The sequence below is a fragment of the Felis catus genome, chromosome B2 (assembly GCF_018350175.1).
Source record: "Felis catus isolate Fca126 chromosome B2, F.catus_Fca126_mat1.0, whole genome shotgun sequence".
Classification (NCBI taxonomy): Eukaryota; Metazoa; Chordata; class Mammalia; order Carnivora; family Felidae; genus Felis; species Felis catus.
This window is the reverse complement of record NC_058372.1, coordinates 88,769,681-88,788,411: the sequence shown is the minus strand read 5'-3', so window position 1 is coordinate 88,788,411 and position 18,731 is coordinate 88,769,681. Positions and strand designations below refer to the sequence as shown.

General features: G+C 38.3%; 1 protein-coding gene across 4 annotated transcripts in view; it reads left to right on the top strand.

The window, feature by feature from the left end:
* The window catches only part of FBXL4 (F-box and leucine rich repeat protein 4), an 83,949-nt gene that overhangs the window by 13,655 nt on the left and 51,563 nt on the right, over window positions 1–18,731 (top strand). For all 4 annotated transcript variants that reach the window (XM_006931899.5, XM_045057873.1, XM_011282454.4 and 1 more), the window contains 3 exons: window positions 3,917–4,034; window positions 4,690–5,273; window positions 14,621–14,966. In XM_006931899.5, coding sequence (XP_006931961.1) covers window positions 4,762–5,273; window positions 14,621–14,966 — 858 coding nt within the window. In that variant the 5' untranslated portion in view covers window positions 3,917–4,034; window positions 4,690–4,761. The remainder of the gene's footprint in view (window positions 1–3,916; window positions 4,035–4,689; window positions 5,274–14,620; window positions 14,967–18,731) is intronic.

Genomic DNA, 18,731 nt, shown 5'->3' with positions numbered 1-18,731 from the left:
ATGAAGTGTGTATGATCAAAGAGCTGTATCATTTTAAATTTTGGCATTAAATATTTGAGATTTGTGCATTTGTAAATTTTTTCTTTGCAACAGATTTATACTTGTGGTAGGTGAAATATTTGAATAAAGAAGTGCGTACTAGATAATTATTTTTTCCCACACTGATAACATGACCTATACTTTAGCACTTGGTGTTACATTTTCTGAGGTGAATCCAAATTGTCGATTCCTGGTACATCAACTCTAGGAACATGTGCTGCAGACCCACCTTATTTATTTTAATACATGTTTTGTTACTCTTCTCCAGAAATTGTCTTGTTCAGATTGTTCTATTATTTCTTGTTCTTGGAGTGCAAGTTCCTCCACTTAGTGAGTCTGCCTACTGACTGTCCTTCATCGTGGTTCATTTTCTCTTGTAGTCTGTGAGTTTTTACTGTGCCCTATCTTTTGTAAGGGTTTAGTCTGTCCTGTGTTGTGGAAGCATCCCTGCAGAGAGGTTTCCCATCTACCCCTATCAGCTTCTAAAGTTTTACCAGCTCAGGACTACTTTTTTTTGGGTTTTTTTGGGGGGCTTAGGGATGGGGTAGCGTGAATTTAGGCCCATGCTTTTTGGCTTAGGGATGAAGGTAGTGTGAATTTAGGCCCATGCTCTTTATGAGGCATGATATATGCCTAATAGGGTCTGATTTCCCTCTAGCAACTTTTCTCCATTGCCTAAATTGGTGTCCTATCTTCTTAGGCTTCTTGGCCATTGAGCTAAGTTTTTATATACCTGGTTTCACAGATGGGATGATCTTTCCTAATGTTTGGCTTTATGAAGATCTTCCAGAGGTCACCTCTGGCTTGAAATAACCTTTCTGCATGGGTGTTAGAAGGTCCCCTAATAACCATTAAGGCCTGTAACTGGTTCCGAGAGTTGTATTAGCTTCAGCTCCTGCTCTGTGCTGTTTGTTTCTCACAGCTGTGGATTTTCCTCACTTGTTTCAAGCTCAGTTCTTTCATTACTGTTTTACTGGTTATATTTCAGTGTGTTTGCATCTGGCTGGGATTAAGAGGCACAAGAATGCTGTTATATAATTTTAAATTATTTTAGACTTTTATAGTGTTTTTTGTTTGCCCATCACCTTTCTGTCAATATGACAATATTTTGTACCTACCATGTTCTTCGTACTTTGAGAAATGAAGATCTTTGGCTGGATTCCCTCCTTCAAGAAACTCAGTTTTAGTGTAAACCCTTGTGGAGCTAAGGTATATATCTGATACCAAGGTGGTGTCAGAGACTAAACATAGTGAGTAAAGTGGCTGCAAAAGGAATGATAGAGGCAGACAGACCTAGAGTAATACAGTGTTTAGAGGTTGACTGAGTTTACTGGGTTAGACAAATAGATGTGGGTCTAGCTTGAGGAGAACCTTGGAAGGTCAAACTAAAGAACTTAGATTATGTCTTATAGGTAAGAAAAAAATTATTGAAGGCTTTTGAGTGGCAGGGACATTTAAGGTATTAGTCTTAGTGTTAAAGTTTTGAAAGGCTCACCCATCACTCTACTAAAGAAAAGTTATATTTTCTTAGGAGAAGTTAAACTTCTGTTAAACTTCTAAACCTTAGGCACAGGCATGAGTATATTTGAATTCCTTGTTTGTGTAGACCAGAGGTACCTACTCAACATGGACAGAGGTTAAGCCTGTGTTACAAACTAATGAAGTTGGCTGGGAATAATGGCAGCTGCCTGGAGAGTATAGAGCTCTTCTAACAGGGGGTCCTTTGATTTTTTAAGGGTTGCAACCTAGTCAGACTTTTAAAAAATATTATTTGAGTATGGTATTGGCACAAATATAGACATATAGATCAATGGAAACAGAAAAGAGATCCCAGAATAGACAGCCCATGCTTATATGATCAATTAATCTATGACAAAAGAGACAAGACTCTACAATGGGGAGTAAACAGTCTCTTCAATAAATGCTGCTGGGAAAACTGGACATCTACATGTAAAGGAATGAAACTGGACCACTTTCTAACAGCATACACAAAATGGATTAAAGACCTAAATGTGAGACCTGAAACCATAAAAATCCTAGAAGTGAACCTAGATAGTAGTTTCTTTGACATTGGTTAGAGCAACATTTTTCTACATGTGTCTCCAAAAGCAAAAATAAACTATTGGAGCTACATCAAAATAAAAAGCTTTTGCACAGCAAAGGAAATAGTCGACAAGACAAAAAGGCATCCTACTGAATGGAAGAAAATATTTCAAATCATATATCCAGTAAGGGGTTAATATCCAAAATACATAAAGAACTCATGCAACTCAATACCAAAAAAAACAAAAAACAAAAAACAAAAAACAAACAAAAAAAAACCAGTCTGATTAAAAAATGGGCAGAGGACCTGAATAGACACTTTTTCAAAGAAGACATACAGATGGCCAACAGACACACGAAAAGATGCTCAGCATCACTAATCATGAGGGAAATGCAAATCAAAACCACAATGAGATATCACCTTACACCTGTCAGAATGGCTAAAATCAAAAAGACAAGAAATAACAAGTGTTGGTGAGGATAGGAGAAAAAGGAACCCTCATGCACTGTTGGTGGGAATCTAATTGGTATAGCCACTGTGGAAAACAGTATGGAGTTTCCTCATAAAATAAAAAATAGAAATACTGTATGGTCCAATAATTCTACTACTGGCTATTTACCTAATGAAAACAGAAACACTAACACAAAAAGATACATTCACGTCTGTGTTCTTTGCAGCATTATTTATAATAGCCAAGATATGGAAGCAACTTAAGTGTCCATTGATAGATGAATAGATAAAGAAGATGTGGTGTGTGTATGTGTGTGTGTGTGTGTGTGTGTGTGTATGTATGCACACACACAGGAATATTATATGGCCATAAAAAACGATGAGATCTTGTCATATGTGACAACACAGATGGACCTAGATGGTATTACACTAATTGAAATAAGTGAGACAGAGAAAGACAAATACCATGTGACTTCACTTATATGTGGAACCTAAAAACACAAATGAATAAACAGAATCAGACCTATAAATACAGAGAACACTGTAAGTTGTCAGAGGGAAGGGGGTTGATGGATGGGCTAAATGGGTGAAGGGGAGCGGGAGATACAGGCTTGGAGTTATGGTATGAATAAGTGATGGGAATAAAAGGCACAGCATAGGGAATATAGTCAGTGATATTGTTATAGCATTATATGGTGACAGATGGTAGCTACACTTGGGGTGAGCACAGTATAAGTGTATATAGTATAGTGTAGAGATGCTGAATCACTGTTTTACATATGAGCCTAATGTAACATTACGTATCAATTATAATCAGAATTTTTAAAAAATAAAAATAAACAATGAGATAAAAAGTACTGTTTGGTCTCCATAACACATGTCTGCCCGCATACTTTGACCCGTAAGCTATAGGTTTGTAGCGTTTATATAGAAAGGGGTCATTATATTTTTACTACATTCTGTCATGAAATTGTTTTTTCATTAAAATTTTTTTTAACGTTTATTTATTTTTGAGAGGCAGAGCATGAGCAGGGAAGACTAGAGAGAGGGAGACCAAGAATTCGAAGCAGGCTCCAGGCTCTGAACTGTCAGCACAGAGCCTGTCTTGGGGCTCAAACCCATGAACCGCAAGATCATGACCTGAACTGAAGTCGGACACCTAACCGACTGAGCCACCCAGGTGCTCTTGTCATGAAATTTTAAATAAATTATTCACAATTGTCCACAAGATTCAGAAACATGTAACCTGTTCAGTTAGAAAGTTCTGTATCAAATAAATAGCTGTTTATGTTTATCTGTCTAAAAGATGATCTATAATCTTTTTGGGTTATTTGACTTCCTAAATTGGAAATAAAAGTATCTTCTAAAACTCTTATCTTATAGGTAAAAGAATGTGACGTTTCAACATTTGAACCTGAAATCAGCATGCAATTTTCAAGGCACATGGATGAATGCCAACTTTTACATTTCCTGTGTGTATCCTGTGACCATTCTCTCTGGGGTGAGTGATTTCGAAGAGTATCTGGCAGCTAACCAGATGCCAGCCAGCCATGGACTGCCCTAACAAATACTGCTAAGAGTTATAAATTAAACACTGTCTGGTGATCTGTGATGTGTAAGGCAGTTAATTTAGTTGGTCTGGATTAACTGTCAGCTCCAGAAAACTATATTCCCATAATGTGAAATCTGTACTTAGCATGTTTGGAGGTTAGGTAATAATTAACGATAGGGAATCATTTGTTAAAATGTAAAATTAAAAAAAGCCTTAAGGTTCTTTCAGATTCACAGCAGTGTCTTAGTGGTTCACCATATATTTTAAATAATTTTAATTTTAAAAGTTCAAGGATTTTAGTATTTTTTGAAAGATAGAACTTTGTATGAAATGGAGTTTTTTGGATCATATATACCTTCCATTGCCTTATAATATCAGTTTTGCTTCCCACATAGCAGAGAATTATATACATTTTCAATATTTAGGTTTCTTAAAAATATATTTGATAAGTTGTGCCAGAGATTTCACATTTACAGTGAGTTTGCTTTTTCAGTTTCATTCTGGGAAATTATATTGGGGGGAAAACCTAATTATTACCTTATCCATGCATTTTTCTGCTTATTTAAATTATTTTACTTTACCAAGCCATTCATTTTTTTTTTAGAACATCCTTCAAAGAGTTCATGCGTCTTACTGAGGACACCTGACCTTTTGAAGCTTCATAATTCACACCTAGATGTCACCAGTCTTTCCCATGTTAACCGTTCTGACTATGTTTTATTATATATGCCTTCGGCGCCGAGCCAGGACAGCTACAAGAGGAGAAATGATGAACAGCCATAGAACTATAGAATCAAACAGCCGGACTTCCCCTCTCCACGCAGAGGTGGTCCAGTATGCCAAAGAAGTAGTGGATTTCAGTTCCCATTATGGAAGTGAGAACAGTATGTCCTATACCATGTGGAATTTGGCAGGTGTACCAAATGTATTTCCAAGTTCTGGTGACTTCACTCAGACAGCCGTATTTCGAACTTACGGAACATGGTGGGATCAGTGTCCTAGTGCTTCCTTGCCATTCAAGAGGACGCCACCTAATTTTCAAAGCCAAGACTATGTGGAACTTACTTTTGAACAACAGGTGTATCCTACAGCCGTTCATGTTCTGGAAACCTATCATCCTGGAGCAGTCATTAGAATTCTGGCTTGTTCTGCAAATCCCTATTCCCCAATTCCACCGGCTGAAGTAAGGTAAGACTCAGTTTTTAATGACCAGATTTTATGGCTGGAAGGTTTTGGATGTTTTAATATTGGAGGTCTTTTTTTATTCTCAACTAATTTAGACAAATTGGATTAAAAAAAATTTTTTTAATGTTTATTTTTGAGAGAGAGAGAGAGAGAGAGAGAGAGAGAGACAGAGCTTGAGAGGGGAAGGGCCAGAGAGAGAGGGAGACACAGAATCTGAAGCAGGTTCCAGGCTCCGAGCTGTCAGCACAAAGCCCGATGCGGGGCTCGAACTCACGAACCATGAGATCATGACCTGAGCCGAAATCTGACGCTTAACAGACTGAGCCACCCAGGAGCCCCTAAACAAATTGGATTTTTAAAATTTTCCTTAGTTTTCTAATAGGGAAAGAAAGATCACACATTTTAAGATATGATGAATTCTTTATACCTATAACACCTTACACTATAGCATTCATATGTCATGAGATTTGTGTGTCAATTTACTATAAACAAAAAAAGCATGATTTGAACTAATTGGGATGTGGGCCAATCTGAGAAGTTAGTAGGATATATGACCTGTAACATATTTAAGAAAAGTATCATATGATTGCTTTTACATACAGTGAGTAACTCAAAGTAGGCCTATAGAGTAATACTTAAGGTGGGGTATTTGGGGGATTAACTTTAATATTAGGGGGATGTTTTTGTAACAAGCATATTCATTAAAAACATGTTGCTTTAAGAAATTCATGCATTCTTTCTAAAAGCCTATTTATATCAATTTGCATACCAGTGCCTCTCTTTTGTAGTTCAGCCTCCTGTGTTCTAAAAATATAATTATTTGGGGCGCCTGGGTGGCTCAGTCTGTTAAGCATCCGACTTCAGCTCAGGTCATGATCTCATGGATCATGAGTTCCAGCCCTGCATCAGGCTCTGCGCTGATAGCAGGGAGCCTGGAGCCTGGTTCGGATTCGGTGTCTTCCTCTGTCTCTCTTCTCTTCCTCAGCTTGCACTCTATCTCTCTCTCTCCCCTCTCTCTTACTCTCTCAAAAATAAACATTAAAAAATTTTTTTAATAAAAAATAAAATAAAAATATAATTATTTGACTAGGTAATATATTCGTATGGTTCAAGAATCTAAAAAGTACATAATGCAGTCTTGCATATATCCTGTTCTCCATGTGCCTAAGACCCATCCCTCCTCAAAGAAACCACTTTTATCTACTTACTTTTTTCCAGAGTTTATGTGGATATAAGCAAAAACAAATATTTTACTTTCTTTACACACAAAATAAGCATACTATTCACATTGTCCTATACCATGTTTCATTTAATACTACATATTGTGTCTTTTCATATAAGTACAAAGAGAGAGAGGTTCCTTATTCTTTTCTATAGTTGCAAGTAATGCACAGTGTATATGTATCCCAACTTATTAACCAAACGCCTATTGATGGGAACTTAATTTTTCCATGCTTTTGCTATTTTGAGAATTAATGCAATGAATAACCTTGTCATGAATCACCTCACGTGTGCAAGTATGTCTGTGGGTTAAGTTCCCGAAAGAATTGCTGAGCCAAAGGTCTGTGTATTTGTAATTTTGATATATAGTGCCAAAATCTCTTCAAAGAGTCTGTTTATTTATATTCGTATTAGCAGTGTATGTGCATACATGTTTGGCCAAAGCCTCACCTACAGAGTATGTTAATTTTAATATTTTTGCTAGTTTGGTAGGTGAAAATGTTATATAAACCTTAAGTTGGAATACTTTTATTATCTTCAAGCTTGAATATGTTTTCATGTTTAAAAGCCATTTAAATTTCCTTCTCCTTGAACCGTCTGATCATCTTATTTGCTCATTTTTCTATTACTTGTTGTTATCAGTTTTAAGATCTTTATATCACTATTAATTTGTTCATTAAACATTTGTGTGTGTCTACCATGTGCTAAGCATTGTTTTGGGTATCGGGGATACCTCAGTGAACAATGAGCAAAATAGACAAAAAGCCCTGCCCTTTTGAGTGTATTCTAACTCCAGAGCAGTTTGTGGGCACCTGTTAAACAGTAAGACTCTAGCTGCCACTGGAGGAGGAGTGGGGACAAGGATCAGTTACCACCTGACACATTGCTTCCTTGAAGACCCTTGCCCCCTCAACTCTAAGGGAGTACCTCACCAATGTCAGGAAATAAATACAGCTCGAGCTGGAAACTGCTGGAATAATCTCTATTTGTTCTTTTCAGAATGAACTCGAAAATTCATTGTGAATAATACTACTGATGAATCTATTTTTTTTTCAACGTTTATTTATTTTTGGGACAGAGAGAGACAGAGCATGAACGGGGGAGGGGCAGAGAGAGAGGGAGACACAGAATCGGAAACAGGCTCCAGGCTCCGAGCCATCAGCCCAGAGCCCGACGCGGGGCTCGAACTCACGGACCGCGAGATCGTGACCTGGCTGAAGTCAGACGCTTAACCGACTGCGCCACCCAGGCGCCCCTCTATTTTTTTTTTTAAACACAAAACCAGCATCGTTTAATATACAGGTTTGATTTTTTTTCCCCCTGAGGGAGAAGTCCTTTGGGAAGGATCCTTTCTTACATGAGAATTGTTTAATTGGACTCTATCATTCTTTGTCTTTTTCCTACAAAGTTATCCCCTTTTTTCCTAAAAAGCTAAACAAATTTGGGAATGAGATCTATGAAACATGCAGTATCTTTAATCTAAAACATAATGTCTGCATAACTGATTTTGAGTGTAAATCATGCTCTTGGATTCCTAGCTGAGAGTTGGAGTGTGTGGTTGAGATTAAAGTGACGACTTTATTTATAGATATATCTCTAATTTGTTTAACTGAATTTTATCTTTATTCCACAGACAATACCCTTACATTTTAAGAGAAAAATAATTTAGCCAATATATATTATTGCAGAATAAAAAAGGACCTTTAAAATTTTACTGATTATGAAATCAATAGTTGTTTCATTGTTTAAAAAAACTTGTTATAAAATATCAAGAAAGAAAATACATAGGAAACAAGACCTCCACAATTCTCCCCAGACTCAGTAACTGTTAACATTTTGGTGAATTTCTTTAAACAGTCAGAAACATTGAACACCTTCTCTGCCAGTTCGCTGCTGCAAACAAAACAAAGAACCAGACAAACACGGCTCTTGTTCTTTGAGTTGTTGTAGGTCAGTCTGGAAGAAGACCATAAGATCACAGGGAGCGTGTGTTGGTGGTGGGAAGACCTAAGCTGTGGGGCTCAGAGAAGTCTTCCCTGAGGAAGTAACTTAACCGAGAGCCGAAGGTTGAGTGAGGCTTTAGTTTGGATGGGAGAGGTACAGAGAGAACCACACATGCAAAGGCGAAATCATGACATGAGATCTGGGTGTTTGAAGAACTTTCTGACAAAGGTTCAAGAGTGCAGAGAGTAAGCTAGTGAGGGGCCACAAGCGTGTAAGTGCCATTCTTAAGATCTAGCTTAGTGGTTTCCACGCTTTGGGAATCGCAGGGCTCTTGGATCCAGTTTTCCAGAAGCAGACCTTCAAGACTGCTGTTATGCAAATGATTTGCTCTGGAAGTGCTCCTGGAGAAGCCAGGAGAACTAGGGAGAAGAAGAAGTCAGGCAAGGAGGCGCTTTCACGTGAAGTCCCAGTCTGCCTGGAGGAAAAGTTATTAGGGAGGTGGGCTCTTATACTCCCGCACCTGTCTTGGGCTGTGGCCAGGGGAGTGGGAAGGGGAATGGAAGTCTCTTAGGCACATGCTACCCTCTGGATGGAGAGACTGTACTTTGAAGAAGGATGCAGGTGGAGGCCCTTAGGAGCAAAGCAGGGAGATGTGGAAGGTCCGCACACAGAACTGACCAGGAGGTCTAAGTGGAATACAGGGAGAGAAAGCTGGTGGTCTTAAACTAGTAAACATAATAAAAATGATCATAAAAACTGATACAGGTTGTCACATTATTTACTTTGCTAAGTAAGTATGCGTTAAAAACACAAACAAATGGAATACATCATTTGTCATCACCATCATGTCATAAAAGAAACCTCAGTTTATACTGAGAAATTAGCATGATCAGAATCTTAAAGAATGGTTGGCATTTTACATGTATATTTGTGCATATTTTTTAAATATGAAATTTATTGTCAAATTGGTTTCCATACAACACCAGTGCTCATCCCAACAGGTGCCCTTAATGCTCACCACTCACTTTCCCCCCCTCCCTCCCACCCCCCATCAACCCTCAGTTTATTCTCAGTTTTTAAGAGTCTCTTATGGTTTGACTCCTTCCCTGTCTAACTTTTTACCAATACATTCCTTATTTTTCACATTTATTCATGGAAATCTCCATCACGCGCTGTTATTTGGGAACCACTGGACTCTACTACCTAATATTTTAATTGAGTACATGGTTTTATGCCTATCTTAAGAGTTAGCAAACAAGGGAGTGTGTTGGAGTCGGTCAGGAATTTGTTTGCAGGAAATGGACTTGTAGTCCCAGAACATTCAAAATTCAAAAGCGGTCTTTCCCCATTTCGTCTGGTTGATTTCTTTGTTCAGTGAATGAAGTAGATAAGTTACAGGTAGTTCTGTAAGATCTCAGAGTCTTCTGACTTCTTGCCTACTGCCCTATTAAGAGAAAAGAAAATAGGTACTACACGGTGTCCTGGTCCTGGGGATAAGATCTTACTGGATGCTTGTGTAAGAGTCAGAAAAAGGCTAGTACAGGGTTACACATTGGAAGAGAGAGACAGAAAAAGAGGAGAAAGAAAATGACAAATTGAGGTCCTGTTAAAGAAACTGACTGGAATAAAGTTATTTGGGGATAAAATTTAGTGGTGTGGATTTTTTTTTTTTTTTTGAGCGTTAAAAGAAAGCCTTTAATTATATAATACTGAAGTTAAGAAAGGAGAGGAAAAGAAAGTGGCTGTCACATAGAGAATTTGCTGCCAAAGGAAGTTGCTTAAGTAACGGTTTCCCAAATTGGTCATAGTCTAGTCCTGATTTTGTAGGCCAAGAAGCATGATTTTGTCATGGAAGTCGCCAGGCCCTAAAGTGGTTGGTTCTTAAAGCAGATGCTAGTTAGTTCCAATTAGAGATAGGCTGGGAGGCAGGGAATGAGTAGGTATACTATCGGAATCCTTTTCTTTTCTTCTTGTTGGTTTTCCTCTTCTATCCATTTACTTTCAGCTGGTGAAATGGAGCAGTGTTGCCAAGAGAACTGTCTTTGTGCTGACTACTACATATGCTTACTAACCAGGAGAAATTTTGGTTATAGGAAAGCTTTTTGCATCTGTGTGCTTGACTTCCAACCTAAATATGTTGGAAAACTTGCTTTCTCTGGTTTCCGTTGGTGAACATCTCTCTCTTTTGGTTTACCTGTTGCTTCCTGGGAGCCTTGGAGGGCCTTTCTCAATGGGGAAACGAGATCAACAGCATAGAAGGAGTGGTTTGTTTCTTTGTTTCTAAGAACTGGACACATAGTAGGCGTTCATTACCATCAACAGAAAGGGAAATAAGTGGGCTGGTGAAGTGAATGTTATTGGTTACCATCCCAGAATTAAGTGTTCTAAAGTGCAGCCAGAATGGGATTCAGAGCTGAATCCTGCATACGCGATAGTCTAGATTTAAAATACTTACATAGGGCATTTAGAGTTGGTCAGACTTGTCTGGTAGATATATACAGTGTGTGAGCATATATAGTAAACACTTAAATGTGTGGACTATGGAGCACAATTTAAAGTGGTTTAATTTTGTTAATGCTGTCCTAAATCTAGGGGATTAAAGGAGTTGGGGCTATCTCACAGAATAGTGTGTGTGTGTGTGTGTGTGTGTGTGTGTGTGTGTGTATACACCCACACGTGTGCACATGTACATTTGTTTGTATTTGCTTGTTTTCATGGACTGGGTTTTAAGATTCTGGTTTTAGTTTTCCAGAATAAAATAATACTGGCATATTTTCTTGTTGGATAAAATAGATACCTTTCTCTTGCTAACTTTGAAATAATACATTCTAGTTCTATTAAGAAATTTTAAATAAAAATTCACTTTAATACACACACCTCAGGATCAATTTGATTGATCTCATAGTTAATGTTAACTTAATTCAGATGGCCACAGACCTATAAAATAATTTTTCTTTTCATAATTTTTTGTTACTTTTTAGGTTATCAAGACAAAAGTGAAATATAAATAACTAATTTAGATACTTGGAAGTTTTTATATTTAGACATATTTTTAAATATTTCTAAACACTGATAAGATGATGATGATGTTCTCCTTTAAGTGTACTGTCACATTTACAACTTAAGTTATATGTATAGGTAAATATATAATATTCAAAAGCAAAAGTGATGCTAAAATAGCATTAATCCTGATATACCACAGAAGTTAAGGAAGTCAATTTGAAGCATCATCTAGCCTTGTCCATTCTGCAGAGTAGGTAAGGAAGACTTTAGTAGATTAATACCTTATTATAAACATAGAATATTGCTGCTGTAGTCAATGCTTTTCTTTAAGCTTATATTTGTACATTTATAATGTAATTTACATCATAGCGCAGTTCAAACTGCACATGAAGAGCATGTATTAGCTGTATTTATTTATTGCAAAGGATCTGGCACAGATGATTTCTATGTCACATTTTCAGTGTTTCCTGTTAAGCTTCATAAAAACTCCTCATTGAAGCTAAATAATAAAACAGACTGGGTTTAAGATCACATGTGTTGTGAACCAGTACAGGCAGTTATTTCAAAGGGTCTGACTGGTCCTTCTTTCCTAGACATGAGACATTTCTCTAACATCATCTGATGTCATTTTGCCATAGCAACAAAAGAATGAATAAAACCGTTTACCTCCTGATTCGTGGAAATATACTGTTCAAAATTAGGAATGCATTTTCCTACCAGCATGGTTTTAAATGATTCATACGTCAGTTCCTTTACATGCATTTATGTAAATGCATAAGTTTATGTGAGATTGTTCAAATCAGAACTGTTAGGAACCCTCAAGAGTTTTGCGATTAATCTGTAGGGGTGCCCAGGTCTAGGCTGGCATTCCAAGTGTGCTTGACTGCCATGTCACAGGAAGAGGAAGATGCCCAGCCTGCCTGCTTTCCTTTCCTTCTTACACCCGCCACAACCTGCTCTACTCCTTAGAATAGAACTCTTCCCCAGTTTGTCAAGGTGGGTCATAGTGAGTGGGACCTGTCTCTCCACTCTTAACTCTCATGTTGTCTCCAGATACGGGACTCACAGCCTCTTTGTGTTTGATGAGTTTTATTTCTAATTTTCAGGAAAGAACCAGCAAAAGTAGCAACTATGAGGTGATTATAAAGCTTCTAGTAAGTGCGAAAGTTCCTACTATAGTGGGTAGTGATCCTTTTACTATGATCCCTGTGAGCTTCTGCTGTGCTTTTATTCCCACAGGTAGATATGATCATGCTTCCTTTCTCCATTCCCTGTATGCCCTTCTTGCTGCCATCTTGGCTTAAAGACCATGAGGGTACCTACATGTTGATGACTCACGCTTTTTTGTCTATTTCAGTTTCCTAAATGTCTTACCGTAATCAGTTTTTACTTAAATCTTAATAGGTCACTGGGCCAAGGAAATGAACTGGCAATATATTAGAGGAAAAAAACCCTCATATGATTAATAAGTTTATGAAAATATTTTAAATATTGTTAGTAATCAGGGAATCATAAATTGTCATGTGGAGATATGGCTTACCATGAAATTAGAGATTGTTTTTAAAAATAAATAATACTGGGCGCCTGGGTGGCTCAGTCGGTTGAGCGGCCAACTTCAGCTCGGGTCATGATCTCGCAGTCCGTGAGTTCGAGCCCCGCATCGGGCTCTGTGCTGACAGCTCAGAGCCTGGAGCCTGTTTCGGATTCTGTGTCTCCCTCTCTCTGACCCTCCCCTGTTCATGCTCTGTCTCTCCCTGTCTCAAAAATAAATAAAACATTTAAAAAAAAAAGAGAGAAAAAAAAATAATACTTTTAGTAGTCATTCTTGTATACTATTAGCATAAGCTTCTTTGAAAGCAGTTTGTAGTATGTATTCAGATTTACAAATATTCTTAGTTTTGACATAAAATCTGTATTAAAAAAAATTCTGTAGGGGCGCCTGGGTGGCTCAGTCGGTTGAGTGTCCGACTTTAGCTCAGGTCATGATCTCGCGGTCCGTGAGTTCAAGCCCCACGTCGGGCTCTGTGCTGACAGCTCAGAGCCTGGAGCCTGTTTCAGATTCTGTGTCTCCCTCTCTCTCTCTGACCCTCCCCCGTTCATGCTCTGTCTCTCTATGTCTCAAAAAAAAAAAAATTATTAAAAAAAAATTCTGTAGCTAAAGTCAATAATTAGAAATGGAAAGATTTTTATTGAAGTATTTTTTTTATCTGTGTTTCTAATTGTTTTCTGATGTATTTGGAAAGAGTATTAGAGAAATGGTTACTTGTGACACATGTGGAAGAATATTACATATCTGATGATCCTAGGTTATGAAAAATCTTTACATAATTTGGGAGATTAGTTTTATTAGGAGACTTCTATGAAGAGATGGAATCTGAGTTGGGCCTTGAAGAAGAGATGGGCAGATAATTGCAAACGGGGCATTTCTTTGTGGGGAGACAACATGAGCAAAGACACAAAAGCAGAAATAAGTTTATTATCTGGAAGGTAATGATTAATCTGGCTGGAAAGTAGAGTTCGTTTTGGAGGAGTAGAGAAGATATTATTTATCTGTTATGTGTTAGGTACTTGCCAGGTAGAGACCACACTCAGATGACTAAAAGAGGAGAACAATGAGAATTTAGAAGAAGAGCATAGAACAAGGATGCTTTCATGAAAAATTTGACAAAACTTAATGACTCGATAAGAGAAAATCAAAGATAATGGAAGTGTTGAGTTTGTGTGACGCCAGTAACAGAAATGGAGAAGCTGGAAAAGGAGAGCTTGGGGTGAAGATGATCATGTTGGTTTCCACTGTTGGCTTTAGGACACGTACACAACAGAGCTTAATTCCTCCTGTGTGCCTCATTCTGACTTCAGGTATCCTTTTCCTTTAAAACTGAGTGGTGTTCTTCATGTAACGCTAGCTCTTCCAGTTTCTAACTGACTGATATGGAATTTGCAAAAAAGTACTTTCTAGGACGTTGGGAAAATAATTCAAGTAGTACAAATATTTCAAGGTCTGTGATATTTAGTTTATAAATTTGTTAACATCCGGGAAGCAACACTTGTGTTTGATTCTGTTCACCTTATTTAATACCTTTGTGTGTCACATTATAATGTTTTGGGCGTGGGCCATAACCTTAAGGTAACAGTAAATCTCATTCTAAAGTGTATTATAGGTAAGTTTCTTTCTTTGGCAGATGGGAGATTCTTTGGTCAGAGAGACCGACGAAGGTGAATGCTTCCCAGGCTCGCCAATTTAAACCTTGTATTAAGCAGATAAATTTTCCCACAAACCTTATACGGCTGGAAGTAAATAGTTCTCTTCTGGATTATTACACCGAATTAGATGCAGTCGTGTTACATGGTACGAAGGACAAGCCAGTGCTTTCTCTCAAGACTTCACTTATTGACATGAATGATCTAGAAGATGATGACTATGAAGAAAAGGACGGTTGTGGAATGGACAGTCTTAACAAAAAGTTTAGCAGTACTGCCCTCAGGGAAGGGCCAAATAATGGATATTTTGATAAACTGCCTTATGAGGTAAGCCAAAGATAATCAGTGGCAATATTGGACATAACACTATAATTTTTAAATGGTTAGGTATTAATGTTTATTTTGCTAGATATCGGAGAAATAGAAACATTGGTATGGTGTACATAATCTCATGTATCATATACAGTCAACCTGTGAACAACACAGGTTTGGACTATGTGGGTACACTTAGATATAGGTTTTTTTATAGTATAGTATGATACATGTGTTTTTCTCAGGATTTTCTTAACAATTTCTTTTCTCTAGCTTATGTCACTTTAAGAATATAGTACATACTATGTTTAACATACAGAATGTGTTGCTTGACTGTTTATGTTATCTGTAAGGCTTCAAGTCAACAGTAGGCTATTAGTAGTTGACTTTTGGGGAAGTCAGAAGTATATATGGATTTTTGACTGGTGGAGGGGAGGTTGACACTCTTAACCCTTGCTGTAGTTCAAGGGTCACCTGTATTTTGACTTTGAAAAAGCTGGACAGAATTGTGTTAAGTAATTTTACCGCTTTTGGTTTTGCATTAGAGTATTAATAAGACCACGAGAAGGATGCCTATTCTCTTTGATAGTCCACAGTTTCTCCAAGTCTCCTTTATGCTTCTATACCAATTCTCTTTTATATCCTTCTGGCTAGCTGAAATTTTTGGTCTAGGCAGGTGCAGAGTGCCTTTACTTAAAGTCTTGTTTTCAGTGTGTCTTTGCAGGCACCTTTCTGCAGTATGTTTAGCGTCCCTGGCCCCGAGGCATCATATGCCAGAAGCACACCCCCTGGTGGTGGGGGATCCTGCCAGGCATTTCTGTCCCCTGCTGACAAACTGCTGTGTGTGGCTAAAAATAATGTAACCAAAACTTTTTAAGAAAAATGTGTTTTTTGTGTTTATTGTGTTTATAACGCAAATTTTAGCCAATTTAAACTGGCCGCCTTCCAAATTGGTGGGTATTTCAGCTTTCACTGTAGTAACACAAGTAGCTTAACCTGCATAGAACAGCAAGATAGTCTCTTGAAAGCCTAATGGTTACTACAATGCCTGTGCACCATTCTGCGGTTAAAATGCTGTCACGTCCTGCGAAGTAGCTAGAGTTGCCGCGTAAAGATGAAGCGAAGGATCCAAGGTAATTGAGTCAGTAAGCCACGAACAGGACCCCACCCAGGCCGTCTAGGTCAAGTCTTGTGTTACAGAAAGAAAGCCTCACGGATCGGACAAGACCCTCTGGCCCTTAATGGGAGGACTGGGGAAAGGTGAAGGAAGAGTTGAGCTGGGGAAAGAGAGGAGGGTAGGGTGCTGACAGTGTTGTTCCCCAGGGCTTCAAGGAGCAGCTGTCCTCACAGCAGTGGGAACAGTTCATCAGGAAGAAACAAAAGCACTTATTTGATTCTCTCCCCTTTCCTAAAACGACAAAACAGAAACTTAAATTTGGCCAATACATTTGAACAGTGTTTGTTTGAATTTTATCCAGACCTGATAAAATGCTGACACGTAGCATTCAAATGAACACCTGAGGGGAACTTCCAGCAGAGGGAAGAGAATGTACGGAGGGGAGAGGAAGTATAACTTTGTAACCCGTTTGGGAACAAGATGGCTGCAGAGGATGAAATTGGATGGAGGCTTAGGACTGCCTCGGTGCCTGACTCCCCAGGACACCATTCGTGTAGATGACAGTGATTGGGACAGTTTAGCATTGGCAGTATGCGGCCTGCATCACTGCTGCATCAGTTTACTTTTGATGAAAAATTAGAGCAGATCCAAGATTATACCTGTAATAGTTTCACACTCACTTTCTTGTGTTGTCTTGTATTCATAATGCTTTTCTGAATGGGAGAGAATGGTGTGGAATAGCTAACATTCCAGGAATCTTCCACAATATGTAGGTATTTTTGCACACTTCTTGGCCCACAATTAGAGTAATTGCCCAGGTGTTTGGCCTTCGTGTAAATTTCGTCTTTCATATGTGTCATGGTATAAACAAGAGAGTGAACCTTTTCTGTGGTCATTAGGGAAACATTGAAGGTTTTATTTTATTTACTTTAAAAATGAGAATAACAAAATGAGATTTCTATCTTAGATACCTGTGTTGGTAAATGAAGAATAGGGCAAGAGGAGGTCAGGGTGGGGAAGCAGGGACACCAGTTAGGAAACTACTGCTGTAATTTTGGCAAAAAATGATGAAGCCTGGATATTGGAAGATTTGGAAGGGAGATGAGTAAGAGAAATATTCCGGAGATCAGGAGGTAGGAATTGAAAGTAGTAAACGTTTATCTACAGACGAAGCAGAACATCAGAGACCCTTTTAGGTTTCTGGTTGAAATGACTAAGTGGATGGACATGCCATTAATCATAAAACAGTGGGTGAAGGTGGGAAGGATATACTGACTTTGAGGTGCCTGTGATTCATCAAAGCATCTCCGCTGTCTGGTTGAGGACAGTAGGCAGTTAGTGTTTCAGTTTGAAATGCAGGAGGGAGGTCTGAGTTTACATTTGAGTGAGTCCACTTGAAAGAGGAGAGGGGCATCATGGTAGATGAAATTGACTGGTGACACTCTGTAGAGTGGGAATAAAGGGCCAAGGGCAGAATTCTGGGAATACTAACATCTAAGAGTCTCATAGAGAAGACCTGTCAGAAAAGGCGCTTGGGATAACAATGAGAGAGTCTTAAAAGCAAAGCAAGAGGAGGCCTAGAAAACACAAAAAGGACCTAGTCAGCCACATGGCTGCAGAGAGCTAAGTTACAAGTGCCCACAGGTTTTGGTTATTGGGACATCTTTGATAATCCTTTACTGTTATCGGTTCAGTGGAGCCATGAACATAGGTGAGGGATGAGAAAACCTTGCCATATTTGGCTAAGGCATAAAGGAGGGAGAAAGAAGCAGAGACAAAAACTGTTTACTTTGAGTGTAAGCAGAAAAATACTTCTGTTAATATACTCTGGGGGCTGTAACATGGATAAGACTGTCCGCCAATAATGAATAATATTGTCATCTTGACTAACACTCCACCCCTTTGTATGGCACTCAAAAAAGGCATATCAAAATGAAGGAAAGTATGAATTAGAGGTATTATCTGTTCTAACTTGCCTTCTAAAAGGAGAAAAGACAAATGGTGGAGGAAGCAGCAGATTAGGAAGTTTTCTGTTTGTGATGCAGTTTGGGAGAGGTTTCAGCATGTTTCTAGGCTGAAGGGAAGGAGGCAGTAGAGAGGGAAAGCTTCCAACACAGGCAGGGGGTTTGGTCAATACAACAAGGGCACGTGGGAGAAGGTGAGGGACAGAATCTGTAGTCCTGAGAACATTAACCAGCCATGATGAAAGCAGAGTACATTGCATAGAGAGTTAATGCTGCAGAACACTGAACGATCTCACGGTGACTAAAAGGAGAAATTAAAAAAAAAAATTACCCAAATTATTTTTAAGATAATCTAAATTATTTAAAGTGAAAAAAACCCCAACATTTAAATATATCAAGTGAGTGTTTCCACAGTTGAAAATAAGGGCACAATTGAGCCCTTGCCAACATCACATCCTGCACTCACTGTGGTAGCAAATGGTACTTCATGCTGGGATACCCCTGTATGAAAACATGTTTTTATAGACACTAGACAAATAATGATTAATGGGTATTCTCCTGTAGGCCTGAAACCAGTTATCTCTCATTTAATCAAAATCCCAAAGTGCATTTTCACATGTCAGTGTCATGGTCTCAGTGACTTTTCATTATTCTTTTTCTATTTGGATATTTGCTTAAAATGTAATATTAAGTTACCAT